General features: G+C 31.3%; 2 protein-coding genes across 3 annotated transcripts in view; one reads left to right on the plus strand and one right to left on the minus strand.

Annotated features, from left to right (window-relative positions):
* Nucleotides 1-1610: 1610 nt before the first annotated feature.
* On the minus strand, nt 1611-14528 carry LOC143232435 (motile sperm domain-containing protein 1-like). Of its 2 annotated transcripts, none has more exons than XM_076467889.1 (6): nt 13769-14528; nt 11477-11670; nt 8963-9038; nt 3862-4103; nt 3062-3217; nt 1611-1969 (listed from the first exon to the last, which is right to left on the minus strand). In XM_076467889.1, the coding sequence occupies exons 2-6, from the start codon at nt 11616-11618 to the stop codon at nt 1938-1940; spliced, it is 648 nt and encodes a 215-aa protein (XP_076324004.1). In that variant the 5' UTR covers nt 11619-11670; nt 13769-14528; the 3' UTR covers nt 1611-1937. The 2 variants fall into 2 exon arrangements, with proteins under 2 accessions (XP_076324004.1, XP_076324005.1); XM_076467890.1 differs by having other exon boundaries at nt 14149-14167.
* Nucleotides 14529-21933: 7405 nt separating this feature from the next.
* The window catches only part of LOC143232437 (uncharacterized), a 54710-nt gene continuing 51102 nt past the window's right edge, over nt 21934-25541 (plus strand). Inside the window, exon 1 of the mRNA XM_076467893.1 lies at nt 21934-22070. Coding sequence (XP_076324008.1) covers nt 21940-22070 — 131 coding nt within the window. The 5' untranslated portion in view covers nt 21934-21939. The remainder of the gene's footprint in view (nt 22071-25541) is intronic.

Here is a 25541-nt window from a genome sequence, read left to right on the forward strand (position 1 = left end):
CGGGAATAAGTATCCGTCTCTTTCTCCTGGCTCATTCGGTGCACCTTAAAGAGGAATACAACAGCGTCAAGACCTTGCTAGAAGCCTTGAAGTATGATGAATATGGCTGGGAGATTATCAAAGACATCAAAATGGTGGCATTCCTGATGGGTCTCCAAGGAGGCTTTACCAAGTTTCACTGTTATCTTTGCCTTTGGGACAGCAGAGACACTGCAGTGCACTACAACAGGAAGCACTAGCCACAATGGACCAAGTTCTCTAGGGGGAGGCACAATATCAAGTGTGAGTCACTAGTGGACTTACAAAAGGTGTTGTTCCCACCATTGTACATAAAATTGGGTCTTATGAAATAATTTGTCACAGCTCTTGATAAGGAGTCTACAGCCTTCAAATACCTTCGAGACTTCTTCCCTAAGCTGTATGAGGCAAAGGTCAAAGATGGTGTCTTCGTTGGACCACAAATAAAGAAGATCCTCGAGTACACAGAATTCCTCAAGAAGCTCAATAGGAAGGAAAAAAACTTGAGGATAGCTTTGTCACAGTGGTTCAGAGCTTCTTGGGCAATCACAAGGCCAAATATTATTATGTGGTATTGATTGAGGCTGTGGTGAAGAACTATAGCAGAATGGACTGCAGAATTTCCCTGGAAGTCCATATCCTTGACACTCATCTTGATAAATTCAAGGAAAACATGGGAACATACTCAGAGGAGCAATGCAAGCACTTCCACCAAGATATATTGGACTTTGAACACCGCTACCAAGAAGTGTAAAATGAAAACACGATGGGAGACTATATTCGGGAACTGATACGTGAAAGTGATTTACATTATACTCGCAAATCTCAAAAAAATACTCACTTCTAAACATTTTTGTTAATTTTTGTATAGTGTTAGTATAAATACATGTAAATCTTGATTCATATGTTGTTTTATTCAGACCTTATGTAAATGAAAATGTGCAAATTTGCCCATTTTTACAGAGAAAATAAGTTAATTTCTAAATTTCATTATCCAGATCACAAAAGCAAAGTTTGAAGGGAATAATGGCCGTTTTCTGTACTTTTACAATATAAGCAATTAAGAAATAACACATACTATACAGGAACAAAATTTGTGTTACATAGTGTTATCATTCTTTGTTTTTAATGACTTAAGGTATCAATCCAGAAAATTTTTTCATAGACAGTGGTATCCAGTAGCATTATAATTAGATGAAACATTTTTGTTATGATATAAAACATGGTATGTATTTAAGTCCAGTGTTTAAGATTTTAGTATATACTTAAAAGTTTTATAAATTTTCCAGTATGTACATTTTTTATAGTTGTATAACTGAAGAACAACCTAATTTTCTGCATCAACATTTTTGTTTACTCTTCCTGGAGACAAATGTAGCAAATTAACTACAAGAAATGTAATTGGTTCCTCATTCTCTCAATACTGGTCTATAACTGTATCCTCGGTGAATCTTGTATTTATGTCTCTGTCAAAGTAGTCAACTGCACACTGTATGTTAGTCATAGACTTAATACTTTCCTCAGTGAAGTTGTTTGCATATATACATCTTTGAGTAAGATACCATGATTTGAAACAAATCATAAAAGGAACACAGATTAAAAACACATTTTACTACTATAAAAAATTCTAAAAAGTCATTCAAATTAAAAATTAACACAAAATTCATTGCTGTTACACACTGATAAAACACAGGGTCACTCAAGCCTAATTTGACAGACTTATATTAAAAATGCATTAGCTGTTAGTAAACAAAACAGCAAAAAGTCAAAATTAAGTCTTCCTAAACACTTCACATTTTCCTTAACAACTTCATCATGTAATGGAAAATACGATGGTAAAATTTTGGAAACCAAATACTCCAATTTTCTTTCAAGCAAATGAATGAGTCATTCTGTTACACTCCAGGCACAGGCTTGCATCAAGTTCTGAAGATCACCATGGTCACAAGTCCTGTAGAAATATGATAACAAGCTTTCAATCGTTTTGTTTGAAATGATGATTAAAATAATCAGAAACAGAAAACAAATGTTTTTGAAAATGAAAAGTAAACTCTGCACATAATGTTTAACAACATAATTTTGAAAACTATTTAAAACCAGCATGTATTTATATTATTGTATACTTGCATGGTCAGTTTTGTTAATTTCACTCAATACTCTTAGCATTTTAACAACAGTCTGAAGAAACATTTCACAAAACCATTTTCCATTACATAGCATTAACTTACAAGTTCCCATGAATTCTATTTAACATCTTTGTTACTACAGTTCCTCGCAAAAAATATTATATATATGTATTAAACATATAAATATATATATTTATTTATTTATTTATTTATTAGTGGTGTGTAAATAAATCTTCACTTTTGTTTGTTTGTTTTGGAATTTCGCACAAAGCTACTCGAGGGCTATCTGTGCTAACCGTCCCTAATTTAGCAGTGTAAGACTAGAGGGAAGGCAGCTAGTCATCACCACCCACTGCCAACTCTTGGGCTACTCTTTTACCAACGAATAGTGGGATTGACTGTCACATTATACACCCCCACGGCTGGGAGGGCGAGCATGTTTAGCGTGACGCGGGCGCGAACCGCGACCCTCAGATTATAAGTCGCACGCCTTACTCGCTCGGCCATGCCAGGCCAAATCTTCACTACTTTACTATGAAATGTAAGTATTGTCACTACTGTTTTTATGTATCTACACCTTTTAAATTTATACAATTCAATACCTCCTATTAGGAACTCTGAGTAAATTTTAAAATATACTGTATCCCAGTCAAAAACATTAATATCAGTCATGTAAAATACCAAGAGAAAGTATCATACTGTATATACTGAGGCAATGCTTTACGTTTGATGTTCCACTCAACTGACATTTACATATTTTACAAAAAATACTGCAGTAATTTTTAATACATATTTATACTGAACACTTGATATTTATGTGTAATGCACATATTTGTTGTGACATAAAATTTTTGAAGGTACTAATTCAAAAGGAATAATACATGTATATTAGTCATGCTTGCCCAGTAATAGTTTACCTAAGGTATAAGCAGCAATAAGTTTTTGGTGCACACTAAGATGAAGATAAAGAGGTAGGCTTCCCACTGGGTCTCCTTTGGTTGGTAACATCAAAGCAATTACACACACAATGGCAGCTAAAATCACAATTACACTCAATCCTGAGTTACTTCTTCCTGTAAAACAAAAAAACAATATTAATCTATTTATATCTGTTAAAATAAGCTGAAAACTACCAAACTTTCCATTTAATTCATTTCTACAGCTGAATTGTATAATAAAGATTTCAATCTTCAATAACATCATACTGAAGGGTCAGTGTAAAAAAAGTTACTTCATAGTCAACTTGCTTTGTAACTGTTAATGCCACATTATTGTTTCTCACCATGTCCATATCAGAATGAAGAAAATCCTACTGTAAGATCTAGCTAAAATTGTAGTCTCAAACAGTTTCCCACCATGAAAAAATGGAACAGTTTATGTGTGAACAAGATTTAAATCAAACTTCCTCTCATGCCTAGATACATAAAACATCACTGAATATACACTAATTCTGTATCTCTGACTTAAATGGGCTGATAAACTGAATGTAGCTTGAGACTACAACTCTCAAATGTTCATATACATCATCAAATATTTCATTATAGAAGTACTAATGATGCTACGATATTGAACTGCTACAAAACGTGAATTCATACTCCATCTTATGACATTACAATTAAGTGTTGAGAAATGTGACTGCTATAGAAATGATTGATACTTGTTTTATATTCATATAAATAATGGTACTGGATATAATTGGTTCAGACAAAAACTTTACCTTGCACTCCATTTATAGAATACTGTCTAGCTTGCACCATTGGCAATGACTGTTTTGATAGCTGCTCAAACTGTTCTGACTCATCACTAGAAGATATATTAGTGTCAAGTTTGGATGGATACAGAGTGGCTGAAATATCCTTTTTCCCCAAAAGTTGATGATGTCCATATTCTTGCACCTGAATTCGAAACTTGTCAGTGACTCCATAATTGTTCTGTGTGATGTCATTGTGACGAACTATACTATTTAGAGAAAAACATCTCTGTAATCTAAAACACAGAACTTACCTAAATAAACTAAGAGTTCACTTACTGTCTGGAACAGTTAAAATCTCAAGTTACATTTGGAAGTTCCACATTCTTTTGTGAAATAAATATTTAAACCATAGAAAAACCAAAAATACAAAAATTTAACAAAACATTTTTCAATTTCAAAACCAAATAATTACCACAGGGAAATACAGACCATGAATTTTACATCTTTTAAACAGTTTAATTTCCATTAAAGTATGTTCAGTAGTTTGTTTTTATTTTTTTACACAATTTATTGTTAATTAAAGGTATCTTTGCTACAGATCCTTAACATAAATTCCCATGAATTCTAATTAAATTTTTGTTACCACAAATCCACACAAAAAATATTAAATATATTTTAGAGCTGTGTCATTAAATCATGGTATAATACTAAGATGATACATTGAAGGTATTATGAATTCTCTAAGCTTTTGTTAAGAAACATTTACATGTTCTAATGAGAAGAATATTTTTCAGCCATCATTTCTTTTGAGGAGGGAGGTCAGTAACTGAAAATCATCCTTTTCTTAACTTGATATTGAATAAAGAAATACAAAAATTAATGAAACTTTCTTCTCACAGCATCACTTTTAAATTGTAATATCAAACTGATAATCTGGTTACCTCGAGCAATCTTACTGAAAAGACTAAATGTATTAAGAAATATGAATTAAACAATTAATATAATTTATACTTGAAATCATCAGTACTTTGTAAAACTCCATAATTACAAAACTGAGGAAAACTTGGTACAAAACGGTCTGTACCTGATGATGTTATTACTAGTAAAATTGTGGTCACGAATAAAGGACATTTATTAAAAATACATCTGTGTTGTTTTTCCTCAAATTTTTAAACAATATTACCAAGTTCAACACACATTTTCACTTCAAGAACAAAAGTTTAAGCTATTGTAAAAAAATCAAGAGCTTAATTTTCATCAATGATTAGAAGTCCACTCACTTGTAACACAAACAGGTACAGAGTTCAGAGCACACATGTAGCAATATAAAACAAGTATACAGCTCTAGCTTTAATATTGGTTTGTGAAAAATCATATGCAATCATCTTTTTAATTAATTATTTTGTTAAGCCAGAGATGATAGAATTTATAGGTCAAGTTCCTTATCTACATAATCATTTATTATTTCTTTTCTAATAACATAGTCAGTTAATTGTGTATATATTGAGTAACAAAGACATTTATCAGACATAGTGTAATTAAAGCCTTACAATTTTAAAGGACTTAGGTTATTTCCATTGTCAAATTACATTTATTATTATTTATTATTATAACAATATTATGGATCATGTCTCCAGTTTTACATTGATAATTATTTGCTCCTGAGAATTTGCAAATACCCTGACAGATTCAAAAGCAATTGCCAAAGAGATGGAAACTGATGCAAATTCACATCTAGACACTGAAATTTGTTAAAAACAAGTATGTTTGAATATGCAAAAGTTGAAGAACTTGTTACAAACTCTTTTCAACAGTTCCAAACAATATTTCTTATTATTCTTCATAACACCATTTAGTCTCTTCCAAGAAAAATTTATTCAATTTACAATTTAAATTATAAAATTTACAAAATTTTAGTGTTGGTAATATCCAAATATCAGTTATGAGTCTAAACATCACTATTACAGATCAACAATCTCAATGAAGGACATCAATGAACTGAAGTTCTCTAATGAGCACAAAGTGTTATCATTAATAACCCCAACAGGAGCAATTCTTGCAACAGATTATCTTGTAAAGAAAGAAAAAGTCCTCTCTCTCTTCCCAAAAGTATATATTGTAAGATAATTATTCTGGCACTGGCACTCATGCAAACTTCTCCAAATAAAAACTAATGTCAACTTACTGGAGATCCACATTGACAGAGAATCATTTAGTTGGTCTTTCCATCATATTAACTGCTGAATAAATGGACATGAATAAACAAGCATTTAAGATATTACTTCATTAAATATCCAAAAAAATGAGTTTTAAATGAAAATTATTTTTTATATCTCAGAACAGCTAGTATGATATTAACACTTTTACTAAAGCAGAGAACAATGTTTCAATCTTCCTAGGTAACTAAGGTTAAGCTGAAGATGACCAAAGAAGGTTGAAATGTTGTTCTCTGCTTTATTAGTAAAAGTGTTAATACCCATACTAGCTGTTCTGAGATATGTATTTATTTGAAAGGGGTTTCTTATCATCAAAAAATATTTTTGTTTTAATTGTTCTTTTCTTTTTCTTCTTTTTTTTTTGTGTGTAAGTATTACACTTGACTATCATCTCAAATGTATGCTCTGTGATGGAAGTTTCAGACTAAAAGTTAAACATGGTTGTTTTGAACAAATTAATGTACCACATAAAACAGTACATTTTATATTCAGTATGATATCATTTAGTTTGCATTAGCCAATACAAATCCAGTAACAAATTCATATTTTGACTGGAAAGAAAAAAAATTTCTTTGTTTTTGATCATCAGCCTATGGCTTCTCAAAGACCAGATTGTCAGTTACATCACATCATGACAACACAGGTTGAGAAAAATGATTGGCTAAAATCAATAAAACTATACTTATATTAATGTTCATAAGTTTCAATTTAGAGTTTTGCTCAAAACTTTTTCTACTTTCCTCCTAAAAGAACAAGAGTGTTGTATGATGGTAGGAAAAATTCCAACACAGAAAATACATTTCTGAAATCCAACCCCTCTAATTCAGTGTTGCCATCTATATGTGAATTCTTTTGCTTGCCACTAGTTTTGAGGCTCCCACCTAATCTTAAGTAATCCCACATGATAATGATGCATTGTTACATCCAAATGAGTATGCAATATCCATCTGTCAGTGGGAGTGTGTCACAGCTTCCTAGCACAGTTGGATCCCTCCATACTAATTGTTCAACCATTATTTTGACATTAGACAAAAAAATAAGATGCACCAGAAATGAGGAGGAAAGGTGGGAAGTGTGAGCATAAGTAAGTATCTATCAGAAATACATGTTTAGTGTTGACAAATATTCACTTTCAATAAAATACATAATTTCTGTTCACATCCATCTAGAATCCCACACTGAAATGGTGGAGATACCAAGGCAAAAGTTTTACCAGGATGAACCACCTTCAAGAAGTGCTTGAAGAGAGCCCATGAAGTGTGAAATCTATGAGCCCATCGAGGGGAATCAAACCCCTGATTTTAGCATTGTAAATCCGTAGACTTACCACTGTACTAGCAGGGACAAGGGTAAGGTAGAAGCAAGGAAATTAAACTTGAGAAATATTAAAAGATTCTTGATCAGAATCCCAAGTCTGAAAAAAAGTCTTTAATGTTTGGGGGTCCAAGAAAAGGGATTCAGGTCCATTGTAAGCCAAAGTATATGTATAAGCAGTTGAGGAGGACAAGGCATACTGGCACCAAAGTAGAGTTGAGGCAAAAACGTTTCAGTATGAACTCAGATATGGAAAAAAGAGAAACATAATTAATGAAAAAAGGGAAAATAAAAAATAATAAGAAATAGGAGAGAGTGAAGAAAAGTAACATACCTGAGAAGAAAAAGTCACAGAATGATGAAGAATTTTGATGTTTGATGTAGATCCATCTCTGCTCTGGAAGAACTGTTTAGAAATTAAGATGGCATGAAAAAGATTGCCTAAAATCCATACCCTTATCAACAAGACTTGTAGAGGAGAAAAGTCTACATAAAGACAAAAAAGGTTCAATCTGCAAGCAGAATTCCACCATAGAAACGATTGGAAATACAAAACTACTTATTGCTACATTATGTTTGGATATTCAAAACTACACATCTTGCTTGGTGAAACCTTCAAATTTTGAATGCAAATCACTATCTTGAATAGTTGGTGCAACTTTTATATTGCAAGCACTGAAGCAAACTCACTTTTCTTAATTTTACAGATGCTCTAGAGATATGACTATGTTTAGTTGCCAGCCAAGATTGCAAAGATAGCTAGTATTATGGTAGATGCACAATTAGAGATTAAGATTCTTATTACCAAAACATTACTTTGACTGTAGTATTGTAAAAGACTAGGTGCATATGATTAATGGTAACAAGGCAAAATTAACTCTCTATTCGTGAAGATTAGAATACATACTATATTTTGGAGAGTATTATAGTTGGAAAATTACAGTAATGTTTTCAATTCAAAGGTGCAATTTGCCTTTGGAGTATAGTAAATCCAGCTGAGAAGTGTAGAACTAAAGGGGATGCTACTGACTAAGAAACAAAACAGTTTACTGAGAAGGACTAGTAAGAAGAGCTCTAGTAGCAAAATATTGAAGCTATGTTAAAGTTAACACTCCTACGAAAAGACGTTTCTAGTCCTGATTTCTCCAAGCCCGTTCCCCTGGCTGTGGTTTCGCTAGATAGTAGATAGGGACAGTGGGAATCTCGTTAATCCATTCATTAATGGATTTAAATGGCAATTTCATTTAAATACAAAATTATTAGCCTAATATTAATAACCTTTCAAGTTGCTCTGGGGTCTATTAGGCCCCACTTTTCGTAGGAGTGTTAAACAATAATTTGCACATACAATTAATGATATGAGAGTAAATCAAAAAGAAAATTGCAAAAATTCAACCTATTAATTCTGCTTGCACTTTATAATTATTTTATACATAAGCCAGCTAAAAAGTTACTGTCCACATGAATCTGTCCCTAACTAGTCATTACCAGCAGAGTCTGGATAGCTATTTTGTAGTTGAACAAAACTGTAACTATGAATTGTAAATTTCCATCTACCAGTATTATTCTTGGAAAAAAACACATCTTTTACTCACATATCTATGCAACACTGGGGTCTTATTGATCCTTCTGGGTCTACAACAGTGAATTTTTGTGGTGCAGTGCTCAAAACTGAAAATGAGAAATACATTTTACAATTCATGAGAAAATATTTGTTCTTGACATCCACATGTATGTCTAATATAGAGTTTTAGTAAAAACAAATGGTAAAGACAGATTTTTAGCTGACATGTTTTTACAGTAAATTTCAAATGTAACACTTGAATTTTGAATAAACTGTCTACATTTCTAATGTTTTCAACATTTTATCCTTCTAGTTTTATTAAAACTTTGCTTTTTTCTCAAGAAATCCATATGTTACAACATAAAAATATTTAGAATATAAGTTCAAATGGTTTAAACTCTCACTGAAAAAGAGTCAAATAGCAACAAACAAACAGCAGCAGATTTGAATGTTTACAGATTAGCAGACTTGTTTAATGTATATTTAAAAGTTATAATCAATGCTTAGATCTATACTTCATTACAAAGACCTACATCTATGTGCATTATTCTCAATCACAATTAATTAAAATGTACATTTCCCAAACACTATGCAATATTTCAGCTTAAAAACTTCTCAGGGTAGTTACTGATTGATGTCTTTACAAATATTGGAATATCAGAGCATAAATTGTTTGAAACAAGTACTACAGTTTACCATGCACACCTGCTTATTATTTAACTTGTGAATAATCAAGAAATTGGTAGATTTTCATTTCTGCAATTTCATTTTCTTGACATCAGTGCATTTCTTTCTTGATGCTACACAATTATATCAAGTTACGAAAATAAAATATATCAAATTAAACTACAATGAGTATATATATCACCCTTATTAATTGAGAGCATACAGTTCCTAGATAATCATGCTTTTCATAATGATCCAAAAGAAAGTCCTTATAAAAGCATTATCTTTTAATTTCCTACTTCTGAAATGTGCTTGTAAATTTCAACACAAAAGTAATTATACATACTTGTATATGTATATATATACACATATATAAAATGTGCTGATAGATTTCTTCCTTTCTTTAGGCTGTACACAAGTGCCTTAACTCTCTCTCTCTCTCATAAATCTTATATACATACAAATATAAGAAAATTTTAAATTGCACATAAAAACAAGTACAAATTGATATATGTAATGCACTAGCTAAAGTAATCTTAAAATTTAAGTAACTCACATTTTGTAATTTTGACTTCCTTGTTTCAACACTTTCTGTAGGATTAAAACTTTCTATATTACTACAGCTAGCTAGGTTTTATAAATATATTATTTTACCCATTTCCTTCCTTTTTATTAATTATTTTTTGGATGCAGGCAGTACTAAGTGTGGGGTACACATATACCAAACTTGATTTTATTACTCATCAGAATCTATACCAACCTATCCTAAAATATAATTATATCTCCAAAATAAAAGCATATCCATTCTATACACATACATAGAATCTTTTTCACACACACATTAATACCCTTTCTAGTACAAGAATGGAATCACCAGAACCCCAGATGAAAGAGTTCTGTGAAAGAATCAGTGATAACTTTTGTCATTTTTTTTATATCCTTCTCCTGAAAATTAACTTACTTACCTGGATGAAAATTTGTTGAAATAGCAAAATTTTAATATACCCTATAAACACATACATAGGTAGCTTTATAGGTACAATAAGTTTTTGTTTTACCAGCCAATACTGTGAAATAATAATTGTTAGTATTTAGACATTTTAAAGGTGGTTTTAAACAAGCAGTTTTGTTTTATCATAATCCCTACTCTTTAAGTACTATCATTCTTAATGATATACAAGGTTAACTTTGCAGATGTAAAACAGTCACCTCTACAGGATTAATACAAAACTAAATTACTTGTTTTCCACTACAATTGAGTTCTCACCACAACACCTTTATCACATTTTATAATTTAGTCAAAATGACTGAATAGGCTTAATGTTTAAATGGGTGACCTTTCCATGCACAAACATCATGACAGCATTTACTTTAAAAATTCATTTCTACTTTCTTACTTGGATAAAGCATATGCTATGCAAAGTACACACATCTCAATGTTCTTAAGCAAAGCTATCTTTCATAAATATATCAGAAATGTCACAAATACTGTTAGATATAAATTATCACAATGATTTATACAATAAATATTCCAGCTAACAGGTCAACCAAAAATGAAATTATCAAGTTTTGGTTATCTCACCTAGTTTTAAAGAATTAATTTCATTATCATGTATATATGCATAATTTTGTGTTATGAATTATACAAATTGTGCAAATACATGACTTTTTTTCAATAACAACAACTTTATATTTTTAAAATTATTTGATACTCAAAAACTACAGGAAGCAGAAACAATTGAACTGAAATGTATACTTGTAAAGTAGGTACATGTGGCTGCAAGAATATTTAAAATATGTAATTATTCTATAAAATCTACAAAGAAAAGAAATGGTAAGTCTTTCAAATTACTGGTTAACTAAAAAACAATACATATACCTTTAAACTTCAAAGGAAAATCATATGGATTGTATAGTGTGAGAATTTGCTTATGAGATGAATGATCATCAGAATAAAAATTGAGAGATGATGGAAAACTAAAAACTGGTAGTTTTTCCTCAACAAAATTGGGAGACTGCATCAAGCTGATCACAGCACCAACATGAAGTCATGAGCTTCTAATTTCAAAGTTTCTAGATAAAAAACCCAAAACTTGAATAGTTATAATAATCAAAAATAGAAAAATCACATAGTAAAAAATAGTAAAATTAGAATATTATTTTAATAACATTAATCAATTTCTTCATAATTTCAGTTAATCATTTTATGTGACACTACCTGTTGTAATCAAAGCTCATTGATAATCTATTATATTAATTAATTCATCAGTTAACATTCAATAAGTTGTCTTATTGAGGTCATTTTTCATCTACAGTAAAAACATTTGCATTAAAAGTTAAATAAAAACTCTTAACATATCTTAACTATCACTTTTTTTTTATTTAAAATAATTCAAATTATCTGCACATATATCATAATCAGACAAACCACTACACAAGTTCATACTATAATACTTTAATGACACTACCTTTTTAATTTTGATTTTATTCTCAAGAGTCCTGTTAAGTCAATAAAGGTAGATTATTATGACTTTATACCCCAGTCACAACAAATTCATCAGCTGACTTAGTGTACTATTGCAATACGGTGTATAGTGTGGCCACTTAAGGAATCCCAATTAGCTGCTATTTATTCAAAAACTACACAGTTGTGTTTTAAAGTACTGATATGAGTAAGAGGCCTCTTGTTGAGTAGAATGTAATATTAATTTATTGATTAAACTCAAATTTTTAATTAGAATAATATTAATATTTATGTTGTAAGCATTATACTAGTAATATTTTACGTAAAATTGTTGTGAACCCTTGTTTCCACAAATTTAAGAATTAGATTTGAATATTTTACAGTCATTTTCCATCTAATGTAAAATACAAATGATTTATAGACAAGACTCCTAGAAAATGTACTTCTGTTTTAGACCCAGGTAACAAAGTCAAAATTCCGAATATTTGATTAAAGCCACACATGAAAAACTGAGAAACTTTTAATAGTGCAATCACTTCAATATGCTTGTGCCTGTAGTTTTATTTAAAGTAAAGATACATTATATCTGTGCTAAACAAATTTCCATAGACTGGTTTAGACAAGGACACCCCATTCCTTTCCATAGCCTGGAGAATTATTTCCATCTACATCTATCAACTGTAATTCTAATATAAAAATATGTTTAAAATATAATATATATTGTTTGCACTGCTAAAAAGCTACCAACCTCTAATCAAGTAGGAAATCTTTTTTTTTTTTTATACTTTCCCAACACATAAAAACTTTCTTGAACATTCAACACATCAGAACATATAACAATTAGGGGCAACAAATGACCTATGACTTCATCTCGACTATTCCATCCACTAAACTAAATAAAAAAGAAAACTAAAGGCCTGCTCTTTTCATTCATAAATTTATTTTTCTCCTAAACTTGCTACCTCTACAACATTGAAAGACAACCAAAGTATTTTAGTTTTTATCCTGCCAAAATTTATATGTGTTCCCTATTCCTTTCACTATCAACATTAAAATAAACAATATGGCATCAACACTATCAATTCTCTTAACAATCTTAAATACCTCAATCAGAGTATAACTCTTGAATGTTCTCCCTTTCCTAAAATTTTAGGTTCATCACTGATTACTAATACATAATGAATTATTTACTGAACACTAAATTTTAAATATTTGATAAAAATAATTTTACTTCTTTGTTTGAGCAAAAATATCCTCGTAGGACTTCCAGTATAATTTGCACTTTAAAATGTCTTTGGTAAGATGTTCACAAAAGTTGGGGAAAATATTGTGAGATTCCTAAAGAATTGTTTGAAAAATTCAAGTTGATCAAAGAATTAGCTTATTGGTATCCCCAGCAATTAACTTAATGGTAACTGTTCAACTTTGGAACATTTGGGAATCTTCATCAATTAATATGATGAAGTGATTATTATCAAGGGCCCTTTTCTGAGTACACCTCGAAGTTCAACCCAGATTCTAAAAGCAACACATAATATTATTAATAAATTGTTCAAAATAATCCTGACCAATACAATTAGAATACTTTGACTTTTATACATGAAAAATAAAAATCAATAATTAACATTAAACTGTTTCTTTATAATAATGCCACTAAACTATTAAACACAGCCCCATAACCATAAGTTAAAATTAAATTATTCTTACACAAAAGATACAACGTTAGTCCCATATCATTCGATATACGTCTTCATAAGTTGCAGGATTACTAATACCACCATTCAATATCCATCGCAAACAAGTGTCCAACATCTGATTCTAAGACGTTAGCACAGTTATCACAGTGACGTTATAAAAGGTGGTTCAAAACAAATGCAGGTTGAGGAAAAGTGACAATACAATTGTTTCTTTCAAGACTCACAGTTTAATCTCTAACTATGAACTTAAATAAGCAATAATTAAATTGATCTCAACCGTCTTCGTAATACTTTCTTCAGTTCCAACTGTGTAACACCAACTCTATAATATTTTTGTCACGACCGATATACGATATTAATACAAACAAACAAAGGCACATTTGAACCTACCTTGAAAGGTAAGAGTTAAAATGATTTGTGTATTCTAGTACGGACTTTGATATAAACACGAATTTAGAATGAATAATTCATATGTTGTTGTTGTTTTCAGATTACTAGCGTTAAATTAATAAACTACCAAGGCACGTTGCCTTCAAGATTCTACTTGCAATGGAACGCATTATTTTATGAAAAAAGTTAACTGAATGAGTTCAAACCGCTTATTTACAATTGCCACGTTGGTGATAGATTTGTAACATTCGAAAAATGAAGATCACTTACTGTACCAAACTAAACATCCAGCAGTTTTCTTCCATTCATTAAAAAAAACAAAAACATGTGAAATATCTTATGTCTCATACACACACCGTATCACTAGTTTCATATAACTTTTACAATGAGAGCTACTCAGACTAAAATCTATTTTAAAACTTAACTCTTTTCCGAACTGCTTTGTTAATTCTACCATCAATAAAACCGTTCAGTATCTACCGCAGGTAATGACCTCTCTACCATACACAGGCTCGACCACACTCACAAGTCTTGTTTGTTGGTTTTTGGAATTAAGCACAAAGTTACACAATGGGCTACCTGTGCTCTGCCCACCACAGGTATCGAAACTTGGTTTCTAGCGATGTGAGTCAATAGACGTACCGCTGTGCCACGGGAAGGAGTGCTCTTACAAGTCTTGTAGAAGAAACTATACACTACAATTAATAGGGTCTACCCACAAGTTCACCTTCAGTTTGTGCTCATACCATCATTGATAGTTCAGAATTTATTCAGGCTTATAAACTGTATTCAATTTTCTTAATAGCAACGAGTTATTTTTAAACTTGTGGGGAAGCTTACTGTTATAAGATTGGAGATCATTTAAAATAACAATTTAATTTTAGTTTCAGGGACAGTTCAAGGATTCTTCAGCATGCAATAAATGAATGATATGTTTCCAAACCCCAGTATATTCAAAGTAATTGATGAAGCCGAAAACGCAACTATATTAAAAGTGAGGGAAAGTTTTTTTATTTCCTCAAATGAAACCGAGGTTAAAAAATTAGAAAACTCTACTGAAATTTTACTCGCAATTTAGGTAGCTAAACTTTATTTATATTTTCATGCTCAACTGCGTAAGTTTCATAAAACTCTCACTGTGCAACGCACTGGTACATTTGTTTAAAAATGACAAACCATAGCGTAAAATAATGAACCAGATTTTTATTATACAAAGGAGTATTGGGTCTTTAATGTAATAACAGTCGAAGTTTGAACTCTGTTGCAACTTCTCTGCCACTTGAGCAAGAAGAAAGGCAGCGATACTGCTCTTCTTGAACGTAATTACCAAAATTTCAAATCATAAAAGTACTAATGTAGTATCTCCCATTCTTAGATTACTCGCATCAGTGACCATTCCTATTTAATACATTCAAAATGATATCATCTCTCATCTCCCATTCTTAGATTACTCAAAAGTATAACCAGACAATCAGTGACCATTCCTATTTAATACATTCAAAATGATATCATCTCTCAGTTTGGGCTCAGTTGTGTTAACCAATTTAACATCTCTCAAGTTGGATATAATTCAAGGTGAATTTTTGTTTGTTTGTTTGTTTGTTTGGGAATTTCGCACAAAGCTACTCGAGGGCTATCTGTGCTAGCCGTCCCTAATTTAGCAGTGTAAGACTAGAGGGAAGGCAGCTTGTCATCACCACCCACCGCCAACTCTTGGGCTACTCTTTTACCAACGAATAGTGTGATTGACCGTCACGTTATACACCCCCACGGCTAGGAGGGCGAGCATGTTTAGCGCGACGCGGGCGCGAACCCGTGACCCTCAAATTACGAGTCGCACGCCTTACGCGCTAGGCCATGCCGGGCCTAATACTGTCATAATATCTATTTTTAATTTTGTAATTCGTTTGTTAGTTAGAAGGATCCGTAGGTCTTAGTTACTATGTTAAGGTACACCTAGAAAATCGTGATTTGACATCAGAGCTTATCCAATACATTGTAAGTTAAATTATAAATAGGGAATAACAGAAGATAGTTAAAATAAGTAGAACTGTTTCAAAACAAAGAATTGAATCAGTTAGTGTGTTTCTTGAATAATGTGGATCTTCGTTAGCTATCGAACTTGTTGAGATACTCTGTACAATCTAGTTGAGTTCATATAAATTCCAGTATTCTTTGAAAGTTTGAACGTCATTTTTAACGTAGGCCTACAATGATTTACAATAGTGTACAAGAGTTCAAGTTTATTGAGAAATTAAGGAAGAAAACAAATAAATGTATTACGGTTTACGTGGATTGGGCGTTTAATTATCTTCATCAAATAAATTTATAAATGCATCACCTTCTTATACACTACATTTAAAAAAACCAAATAATTTAAGCAAGGATAAATAAAGATTTTTTTTAAAAGGTGGGTGCTCCAACAGCCAATCACTCAAACAAAAATGAAATAAAATTCAATATATTTGTGCTTGTTTGGAATTAAGCACAAAGCTACATAGAGAATTATCTGTGCTCTGCCTATTACGGGTATCTAAACCCGGATTTTAGTGTTGTAAGTTCACAAACGTACCGCTGTGCCACTGGGAGTAAATTTAATATAACCTGAAAAATATACATAACGTGTGTGTGTTTTCGTATAGCAAAGCCACAAAGTGCTATCTGCTCAGCCCACCAAGGGGAATCGAACCCCTGATTTTAGCATTGTAAATCCGGAGACATACCGCTGTATTAGCGGGGGGCTGAAAAATATACATAACTAAATAAAACTAGCAAATAAACATAGTGTAAAATAAAATATAAAATTAATTAATCCAGACAAATATCTCAGAGAGAATAATAGAAATTAATTTTCTAATTAAAACTGATAATAAGAGAAGAAGTATTAAAAAATAACCACAGTGAACGAGAAAGAATTAAAAACAAAACTATATATTAAAATTCAGGGCAACACTACAAGCATACAATAAAAATTTGCACGGAGTCGAATGGAACAAATCTAGATGCAAAAATAAATATTATTCAAAACTAATATTAAAACTATCTGAACTGCTCAATATTTAATGCAGTTCCAAGTGGAATACGGAATAAAAACAAATGACGCAAAATTAAATGAAATGAATCGCTGAGCATAAGTTAAAACACAGAATATATGAACATGATACTAAATTAAATACAGCATTTAACTTACAGATCAAGTATGTAGCTCAATTCCGTGGCGAAATGAAATTATTCCCCCAATCTTGCGATGGTGATAAGGTTTATATCATCTGGTTTCAGAGCAAAAAGCAGATCAACCAATAAATAATCAAGAAATTTATAAAGACATATACAGTGGTGGAATAATGCATTGCATCGTTTAATTTCCTAAACTATACTACAGAATCTTCGTTTATTTTCATACCCTAAGACATGTAGATTCAAATATGTTTCTTGGATGATTCTATACTGTCTAATTATTAAATTAACGGCTTTAGAGGCTGTCTGAGTATTGCATGAGCCGTTGTTTGTCAATAAGTAGAGGTTGTTACTGACAGTCTGTTTAGAAGTCTATCTACTGCAACATGCATGTGAGGCTATCATGGCCAAAGGTTGCAATTTAACTCGATGAAAACATACATTCATTGTTTTTTGAACAACTATAGACTTTTGATGAGGCAAATTGCTAGAAGAATTCAATCTAACCAAGCTGCTCTCAAACACTTGGTGTAGAGATATAGAAAGAATGACTGTAAAGAGAAGAGGAAAGATAAAAAGAAAGCTTCCACATTTGCCTGCGATCGTGTTCTGGATGCATGAGTTTACAGAATCATCGACTGTCACCACAATGTATCAAAGTCAAGAGCACTACAGGAACCTTCAGAGATTGCTGTCGCCTTGCACATCATCCATTCTCGCCTTTATTCAGCTAATATTTAACTAAAATAGACAAGAAATAAACCCCTCATCACCAACAAAATAAGGCCCAACTGGGCCAAAGAGTATGTTGATTGAATTGAAGCGATGTGGAACAAGAGATCTTCTAAAATGCATCAAAGCTCAACCTGTCCAAGTGCGATGGAAAACACATTGTACAACATTGATGTGGAGAAGAGTTTCATCTAGCTTTCTTAATGCAACTGTGTTACCTACAGAGCCATGTGATATGGGGATGTATCTCGAGCAAGAGTGTAGGTCGAGTATATTCTGTTAAAATGTTGTCAATGCCGACAAGTATATTCAAATCCTCGAGACCTGGTTAAAGCCATGAATTCAGTATGATTTTGGTGCATATGAATAATGCGTATTTCAGAATAGCTCTGATCCATACCACAAGGCTAAAAAAGGTCAATAATATTCAGCAATCCATGCAGTATTCGTGAAATAATGAAATTTCTCTGAATATGTATTGAAAAGGCATCTTAGATTTTATTTCATTACTTAAGGTGAAAGACTAATTGTGATGGGAAAGGACTAACACATTATTCTGGCCAGACACTAGCTCAACTCTCAACCAAGAGACAATCTGATGCTTTTTGGTACAAGGTTTAAAGTCCTTCCATCTGTTGGCAGCATAGTGCTAACAGTGACTGTCCAATTTCTCGATCATTTTTATCACCATATACTCAGAAATGATACTTGGAACAATCATAGAAAGTTTGATGTTCTGGCTTTTTGCATGAAGCTATGAACTAAAGCTTACTGAAATTGCCAAATATTATTCTATTATTATGTGTGAATAAACTTTAAGTTCATTTTCTGGATATGAGGGACTATGAGCCCCCTTTATCAGAGAAAAATAGTAATATCCATTTCTTCCAGAGCTGCAATGAAATATATTTTGACCACACACACGTACTCATTCTAGTTATAAAACTATGGAAGATACCACTAAAAATGAAAGCCTGAGAAATAGTGGTCAGGGCTTGACCAGATCATGGTTGCAGAGACAGTGACTGTGATATTTATGCTGCGATGATTGGCACTCTCCACTTTTGGCAATGTTGTAGAGTTAGAAGGATCTTTTATCTGCATCATCTTCTCTTGTAAAATCAAGGAGCACACAGTGACTGATAGGCTAAGTATGTAATTCAAATCTGTGGTCAAATGGAAATATTCCTCTTTTTTGTATAAGTAATCAGATTTTTACTAGTTGGTTTCAGAGACAGCAGCTAGTAGTCAAAAACTGGTCGTTTTATTAAAACTTGAAACCTTCAAATCAATTTAGTCTCTGATAGTTCAGATATTCAGTTAACAGTAAAAGGCTGTGCTTCATAATTTGCACACTAATAGTGGTTGGAGCAATCACAGGAAGTTGAGTAATTTCATTCTTTACATGAAGCTGCAAATATAAGCTTGCTGAAATTGCCAAATATAGCTCTAGTGTTAAGTGTCAATAAACTTTGAAAAGCTTTCTAGAAATTGGAAACCATGGTGCTCCTTTTTTCATACGAAAAAGAAAATATTCATTTTTTTCATAGCTGTGATGATATATCTGGTTGCGACCACAAAATGTCCAAGAAAACATTTACCGTATTGATCCTGTTATAAGGCGATGTTTCTAGCCATCTACCCATCTCTCAGTTTTTAGGACATATCAAGAACATAGACATAGCTGTTATCATGGCTGTCCAAAACTTTTTATCTAAGAGAGTACTTCTCCTAGTCCTTGTCAAGAGCATACGAGGTATGAGACCGCACACGAACCCACTCTTTGCTAGACTTATATTAATAATTATTTCTAAACTCCTTATCAAAAACATACGTTTAAACTGGTCAGAAGTAATTGTGGTTCCGATAATTCAATAATAAATCGTTGCAAACTTTTACCAACAAACTGTCAGTCAAAACATATGTGATCAAATCAAAGCTAAATATTGTTTAGATGTAGGCGAAATTCAGCGTGAAAGTTCACATGATAGGTCAGTGTCGATTAATATAAAAAATCAATTTATTTGGAGTATTCTCTTTTTTTGCAGCTGCTTTTTATGTATAGCAAAAGGTTTAATGATAAGGTATTATATACAATCAAAATTACTTTCGAAAAAATAGAAGAAAAATTCACGTAAGCCTGCCAGTCAGTTTTAAGTACCTGAGTAAAGTACAATACATCCTACCACATTGTTTCAAATAGTTTGATTGACTGTATTTTGTTCAGTAAAATATTTGCCTTTTAGCAAAAAGTCTGCGGTGAACAGTTGAAAGTTTATTTTCGTTTTCCAGTTGTGAAAATTCAAGTTATTTAAAACTTGAAAGTCAGAAAATAGTTAGATAGTTCCTAAAACGAGAAAGAAAATGCCAAAAAGGTATATAGTAAATGACCTAAAGATGGGCCAACAAAATGTGAAAAAACTGCTAATAGTGGGTAACTGCCAATCTTTTCGCACGAAATAACAGCAAAAACTAAGCCATTTCTAAAATCAATTTGGAAATTTAACGTATTAGCTTGTATGAAATTAAGCACAAAGCTACACAATGAGATATCTGTGCTCTATCCACCACGAGTATCGAAACTTGGTTTCAAGCAGTAAGAGACCGCAAACATTTCACTGTGACTCAGAGGAATAAAGTATTAGTAACAGTAAATACAAAGTACTGAATCATAGTATTGTAAAGTAAACCCTGTACCTTGTTAGTCACCTTCATGTGATTTGTACGATGCATCTACTTGACCTAAAGTTTCTACCAACGAACTTAGAGTAAGAATTATGAAACACAAACCAATACAGCTTAAAGAAACCAACGCTTAATTTCCAAAACTTCTGATTGCCGCAAAGTAGAATCCACAAATATTAACAAACCTTGTTTAGTTTACCCTATACTGGCAGATGCTGTATTTTACTTTTGCTGTAAGCGATTTGGTGAAGATCGGAGAGTATTTAATCAAAGGTTTTCCAAATAAAAAAGGTTATCTCGAACACTATCTGAACACTAAGCTTACCAATTACACAAAGATAAACTTCTAGAAATCACTTTACAAAACGAAATTAAAATAGAAAAACACATTTTCAAAAACAAAACTAAAGAAGGCAAAACAACGATGGCATGGACTGTATCTTGTATTTAAAGTCACAGAATTTAGTCTTTCATGATTCATATAACAATGGAAATGTTTTTACAGCTGCTGGAGCTATCACTCAGACATGATCCTTCATGGCTGATCATTTGCAATCCGTTCGGCAAATCGCTAGAACTGAATAAAAGCTCAATAATCGGAGCGCTTTCGAAAGGTCCACCTTTCCAAGGATTTCAGGTTATAGAATTTTGTTCATTTCTATCAAGACGTTTTGAACCTACATATTTTTCTAACATTATGAATTCAGAAAGTTGCTAACGTTCGTTATTTAGCAAGGATAACCAACATAAATTTGAGAAGCTGTTAGCTAAGACTGTGACTGGAAGGATTCGAGACAAAATTTCTTTTGTTTTAATAACACAACTATGTGTGTGTTTTCTTATAGCAAAGCCACATAGGCCTATCTGCTGAGCCCACCGCAGAGCATCAAATCCTTGATCTTAGCGTTGGAAATTCCTAAATTTACCGCTATACTACTGGGAGCTACGATCCTTGCACTGAAATAAGAAGGTCGCGAATGGCAATGCAGAATAGTTCGTAAATTTTCAGTTGTATTGAGTAACATAGGAACAATATTAATGTTTTTATAATGATCTTAAAAATAACAAAATTTAGCTATATTTAATTCAAGTTTAATAAGAAACATGTTCCAGAAAAAAATAAAATAACATCAAAGTATTTTAAAAATATTACCATTTCATTCAAATTTGGCCACAAGATGTCACAATATAAGTAAAATGGCAGTTGTTTGTAGTGCGACTGATACTACAACTAGTGATTGTTTTTTAAAATTATCACATTTAACAGGATTAAAAACTATCGTTTTTCAAGAAGTTTTAAAAAAATCAAAAACGACTATAAAACTGAGGTAAGATTATCTTATTTATACTGTTATCTACTCACAATGATTTCAATTTAATAACTTAATAATTTAGTAACCCTAAAACTTAAGGATAACGTCAGATTTAAGAATGGAACTAAAAAGTACAAGTAGGTGAACGTGATAACTACAGTTTCTGGCGTAAATAAGTTGTGTATTTATTTTTAAATAATAGTAGTAGTGTTTTTTTTAAAGAAAGTAGAGCCTTGATGTAACCTGATTTTGAATTTCCACTGAAACTTGGAAATGTATAGGTGTTTAAACTTAAAAAGACTTTAATTTAAAAAAGTTTAGTATGTTATTAAGGAGCTTGAAATTTAATTAACTGCATTAACTTCTTTACTAGTGATTGTGTGCTGGTAGATTGATTGTTTCTAAGATTTTGTTGGATAATTGTTTAGATATAAATGGGTATATTAAGTAATATAAATTCAGCAGTTTTGTATGACTTTGATTAGATTTAGGATGGCCATCTGAATTACTGAGAGTGCCATTTGTTATTTCTTTGGCTAACCTCAGAGATGATCAATTCATAAGAAAACCCAAACTACCTTCATTTTAAGGAATTGAAATTATGCTGGACTATAAACTAAAGTATCAAGTTTCATAGGTTTCGCCTTCTTTTCTTAATGACAAAAAATTTTCTACCTATACATTTGACTTAACTATTTGATGTTTCTTTAGATTTCTGTTACTTACATAAGTATGTAATTTCAGTATGAAATTTATAGCATTCTAAGTTTTTAAATATGGAAAACATATTCTTTGCATTATCTAAATCAAACTAAGGGTACCTGTTAAGAAAGCAAAAATTGTGTAAAGAACAATTTGGATAATGTTCTCTTTTATTTTGGAAATTCTTAATTGCATACTGTAATTTGTAGAAGGTAATAATTGACTTGTTTAACTGATTAACTACTTGTGTCTCTGAATTCAAAAGTACATATAAAAAGTGGAAATGTGCCAAATTTGAGGGTATTTTATTTTTATATTTCTTTTGAGCAAACATCTTAAAATAGCCTATTTTCATGTTCAGGCAGTTTCCAGTTATACAAAAAATTATAATGATTAAACCAGGCAATTCTGGATGATGTAAGACAAAAGTATATACAAAATGTTTTTTCTTTCACCGTCTTTTTTTTTTTTTTCATCCTTCTTGGGCAGATATCCTATAACAAAACAGTTCATAAACATTGATGGACAATAATAATAAATATATTTATTAAGCCAGCCAACTCTAGATGTTGAAATCCCCATTTATATTAGAAAAAAAATTAAATATGTGCCCTATTTCACAGATTTTCTTTAATTACTCTCCTTGGTAATTGAGGCAACCAACTCTACATTATTAAAGCCAAATGCCTATAAAAATTTGAAAATGTACCCTACTTCAGGATTTTTTTCACTTTTTTAGTGAAAGTCTTGAATAAAGTAGCTAACATAAGCTGTCAGATTATTTCCAAATATCTGAAGAAAAATTAGAGTAAAGACAAGATTTTTAAAAATATTTTACCTTTTCATTTTTAAAGAACAATAACAGATGTAAACTTGTTGAATCAAAATGGTTGTAGGTAAATGTAAAATCTACTTTTAAATTTAAAAGCAAGAAAAGGTATGTGAAAAAAATGTATAAATATTAGAGCAAGGGATTTAAAAGCTACTTAACTAACATTAATAACTACAAATAAAATTGCCACGAAATACCCAAGAATACTTTAGAAAAGAGCCTTGAAATAATTTTCATTAAATTTATCAAAGCATAGTAGTAATTAGCAAATAAGCAAATACATGTATGATCTAATGCAAAAAAAAACAAAGCAAGAACTTTATTCAACAGACAACAGAAAGATCTTAAAAGGTTATAATTAGACTTAGAAAAAAGTTTAAAATGGCAACTTAAATTTATATTTAATACAATTTCATTGGGATTTTTAGTGCCATTCAGTGACAATTCCAGAGTATTCTTAAGTGACCATGACTTATTCTTTACACTTTCTTTTTTACATTCCTATTAAAGTTTGTTTTTATTAATACAAGTGTTAATTCAAAATTTGCAATTATTAGGGACATCTCAAAAATAACCATTTGTATCATGGTAGGTTGTGATAATATATGCTGTTGACTTTTTGTTTTGTTTTATTAAAAATCAAAGTACTTAAAGAAAATATGGTAAACTTTTCTAAAGTATTATAATAAAAATATAAGTGTCTTGGTAGGCTTTAAGTGGCAGGAAGTCTAAGCCTAAACATTCAGAAGAATCCATTAGTTTTATTTTCTATACTTCTCCAAAAAAGGCAGCTACACTAAATCTTGAAACTATGAAATGAAGGAGCACATTGTAGGTTATCCAATTATCTATTTGCTACATTGTATAATAACAAGCTGTCATTGTGTTCATATTGGTCTCAATTTCTAGACCGATTTACTTTTTTTTTAGGATGGATATCCTAGTCAGTATTTGTCCAACCAGTTTCTACATCCAGTTATGAATACCTTTATTTTTAACTTTTTATTAAGGGTACTTTCATAAGCCATAGGGGTCTCTGCCCTGTGTGTTTAGCCTATTTTTTGCATAACATGCCATTTAAGATGAAAATTCCAGTTGCTTTTTTCCTGAAACTTGTAATACTTATTCTGTATGTATCTTTTATGCTCTGTCTTTCACACTGTAACATTTTACTCTTTTTTTTTTCACATTGTTATTACACATTCATTTTATCATTTGCCTTCTGCTAGAAATTTTGACATTTTACATTTAAATACTTATCTTTTGTTGTTTTTGATTTTTAGACATCACCAATAAGCCTTTCATTCTGTTGATTCTTCTTTAATATTATTGTTTTTTCCCTACATCATTCATTTAGTCCTAAGACTGGCAGTTTGAGAAGGATATTTGCTTCTAATTTCTACCTTATACTTTCAGTGAGACGTGCTTATTTTATACTAGATAGATTGTTTTTGCTGATCAAGGAGTATTGTAATTTTTCCTGTGCTAAACAATTCCCTTGAATATACCCTTGCTTCTTCATCCATTTGAATCTCAAATGCATGCATATCTGTTTCTTGCAACTTTTGCTGTCAGTTGTTAAATTTTTTTATTCAAACTGCTGTTAGTGCTTTCATTAGTTTCCAACTCTGATCTACAATACATAGATTGCTAGACCTAAAATATATTTCAAAGTTTATAAAGTTGATGAGTACCATTGCAACTTCTTTTTCTTAATGATCATTATTTGAGGAAATAATAGTCTTTCTTTTTTTATTACAACTTCAAAGTATTCAAAATCCACTGTCCTTCATTTGAAGTATTGAACACAATACTTTTATTTACACTGCAATAACAAGTGCTGTAAATATTTCAAACTCTCCTTTGAAACTAGTGTATGTGTGTGTAATTTTGGTCTTTCAACTCAAGGAATATTATGGATTTTCAAATGATGATTTCTAAAATGATAACTT

Source organism: Tachypleus tridentatus, chromosome 11, assembly GCF_004210375.1.
Source record: "Tachypleus tridentatus isolate NWPU-2018 chromosome 11, ASM421037v1, whole genome shotgun sequence".
Taxonomy (NCBI): Eukaryota; Metazoa; Arthropoda; class Merostomata; order Xiphosura; family Limulidae; genus Tachypleus; species Tachypleus tridentatus.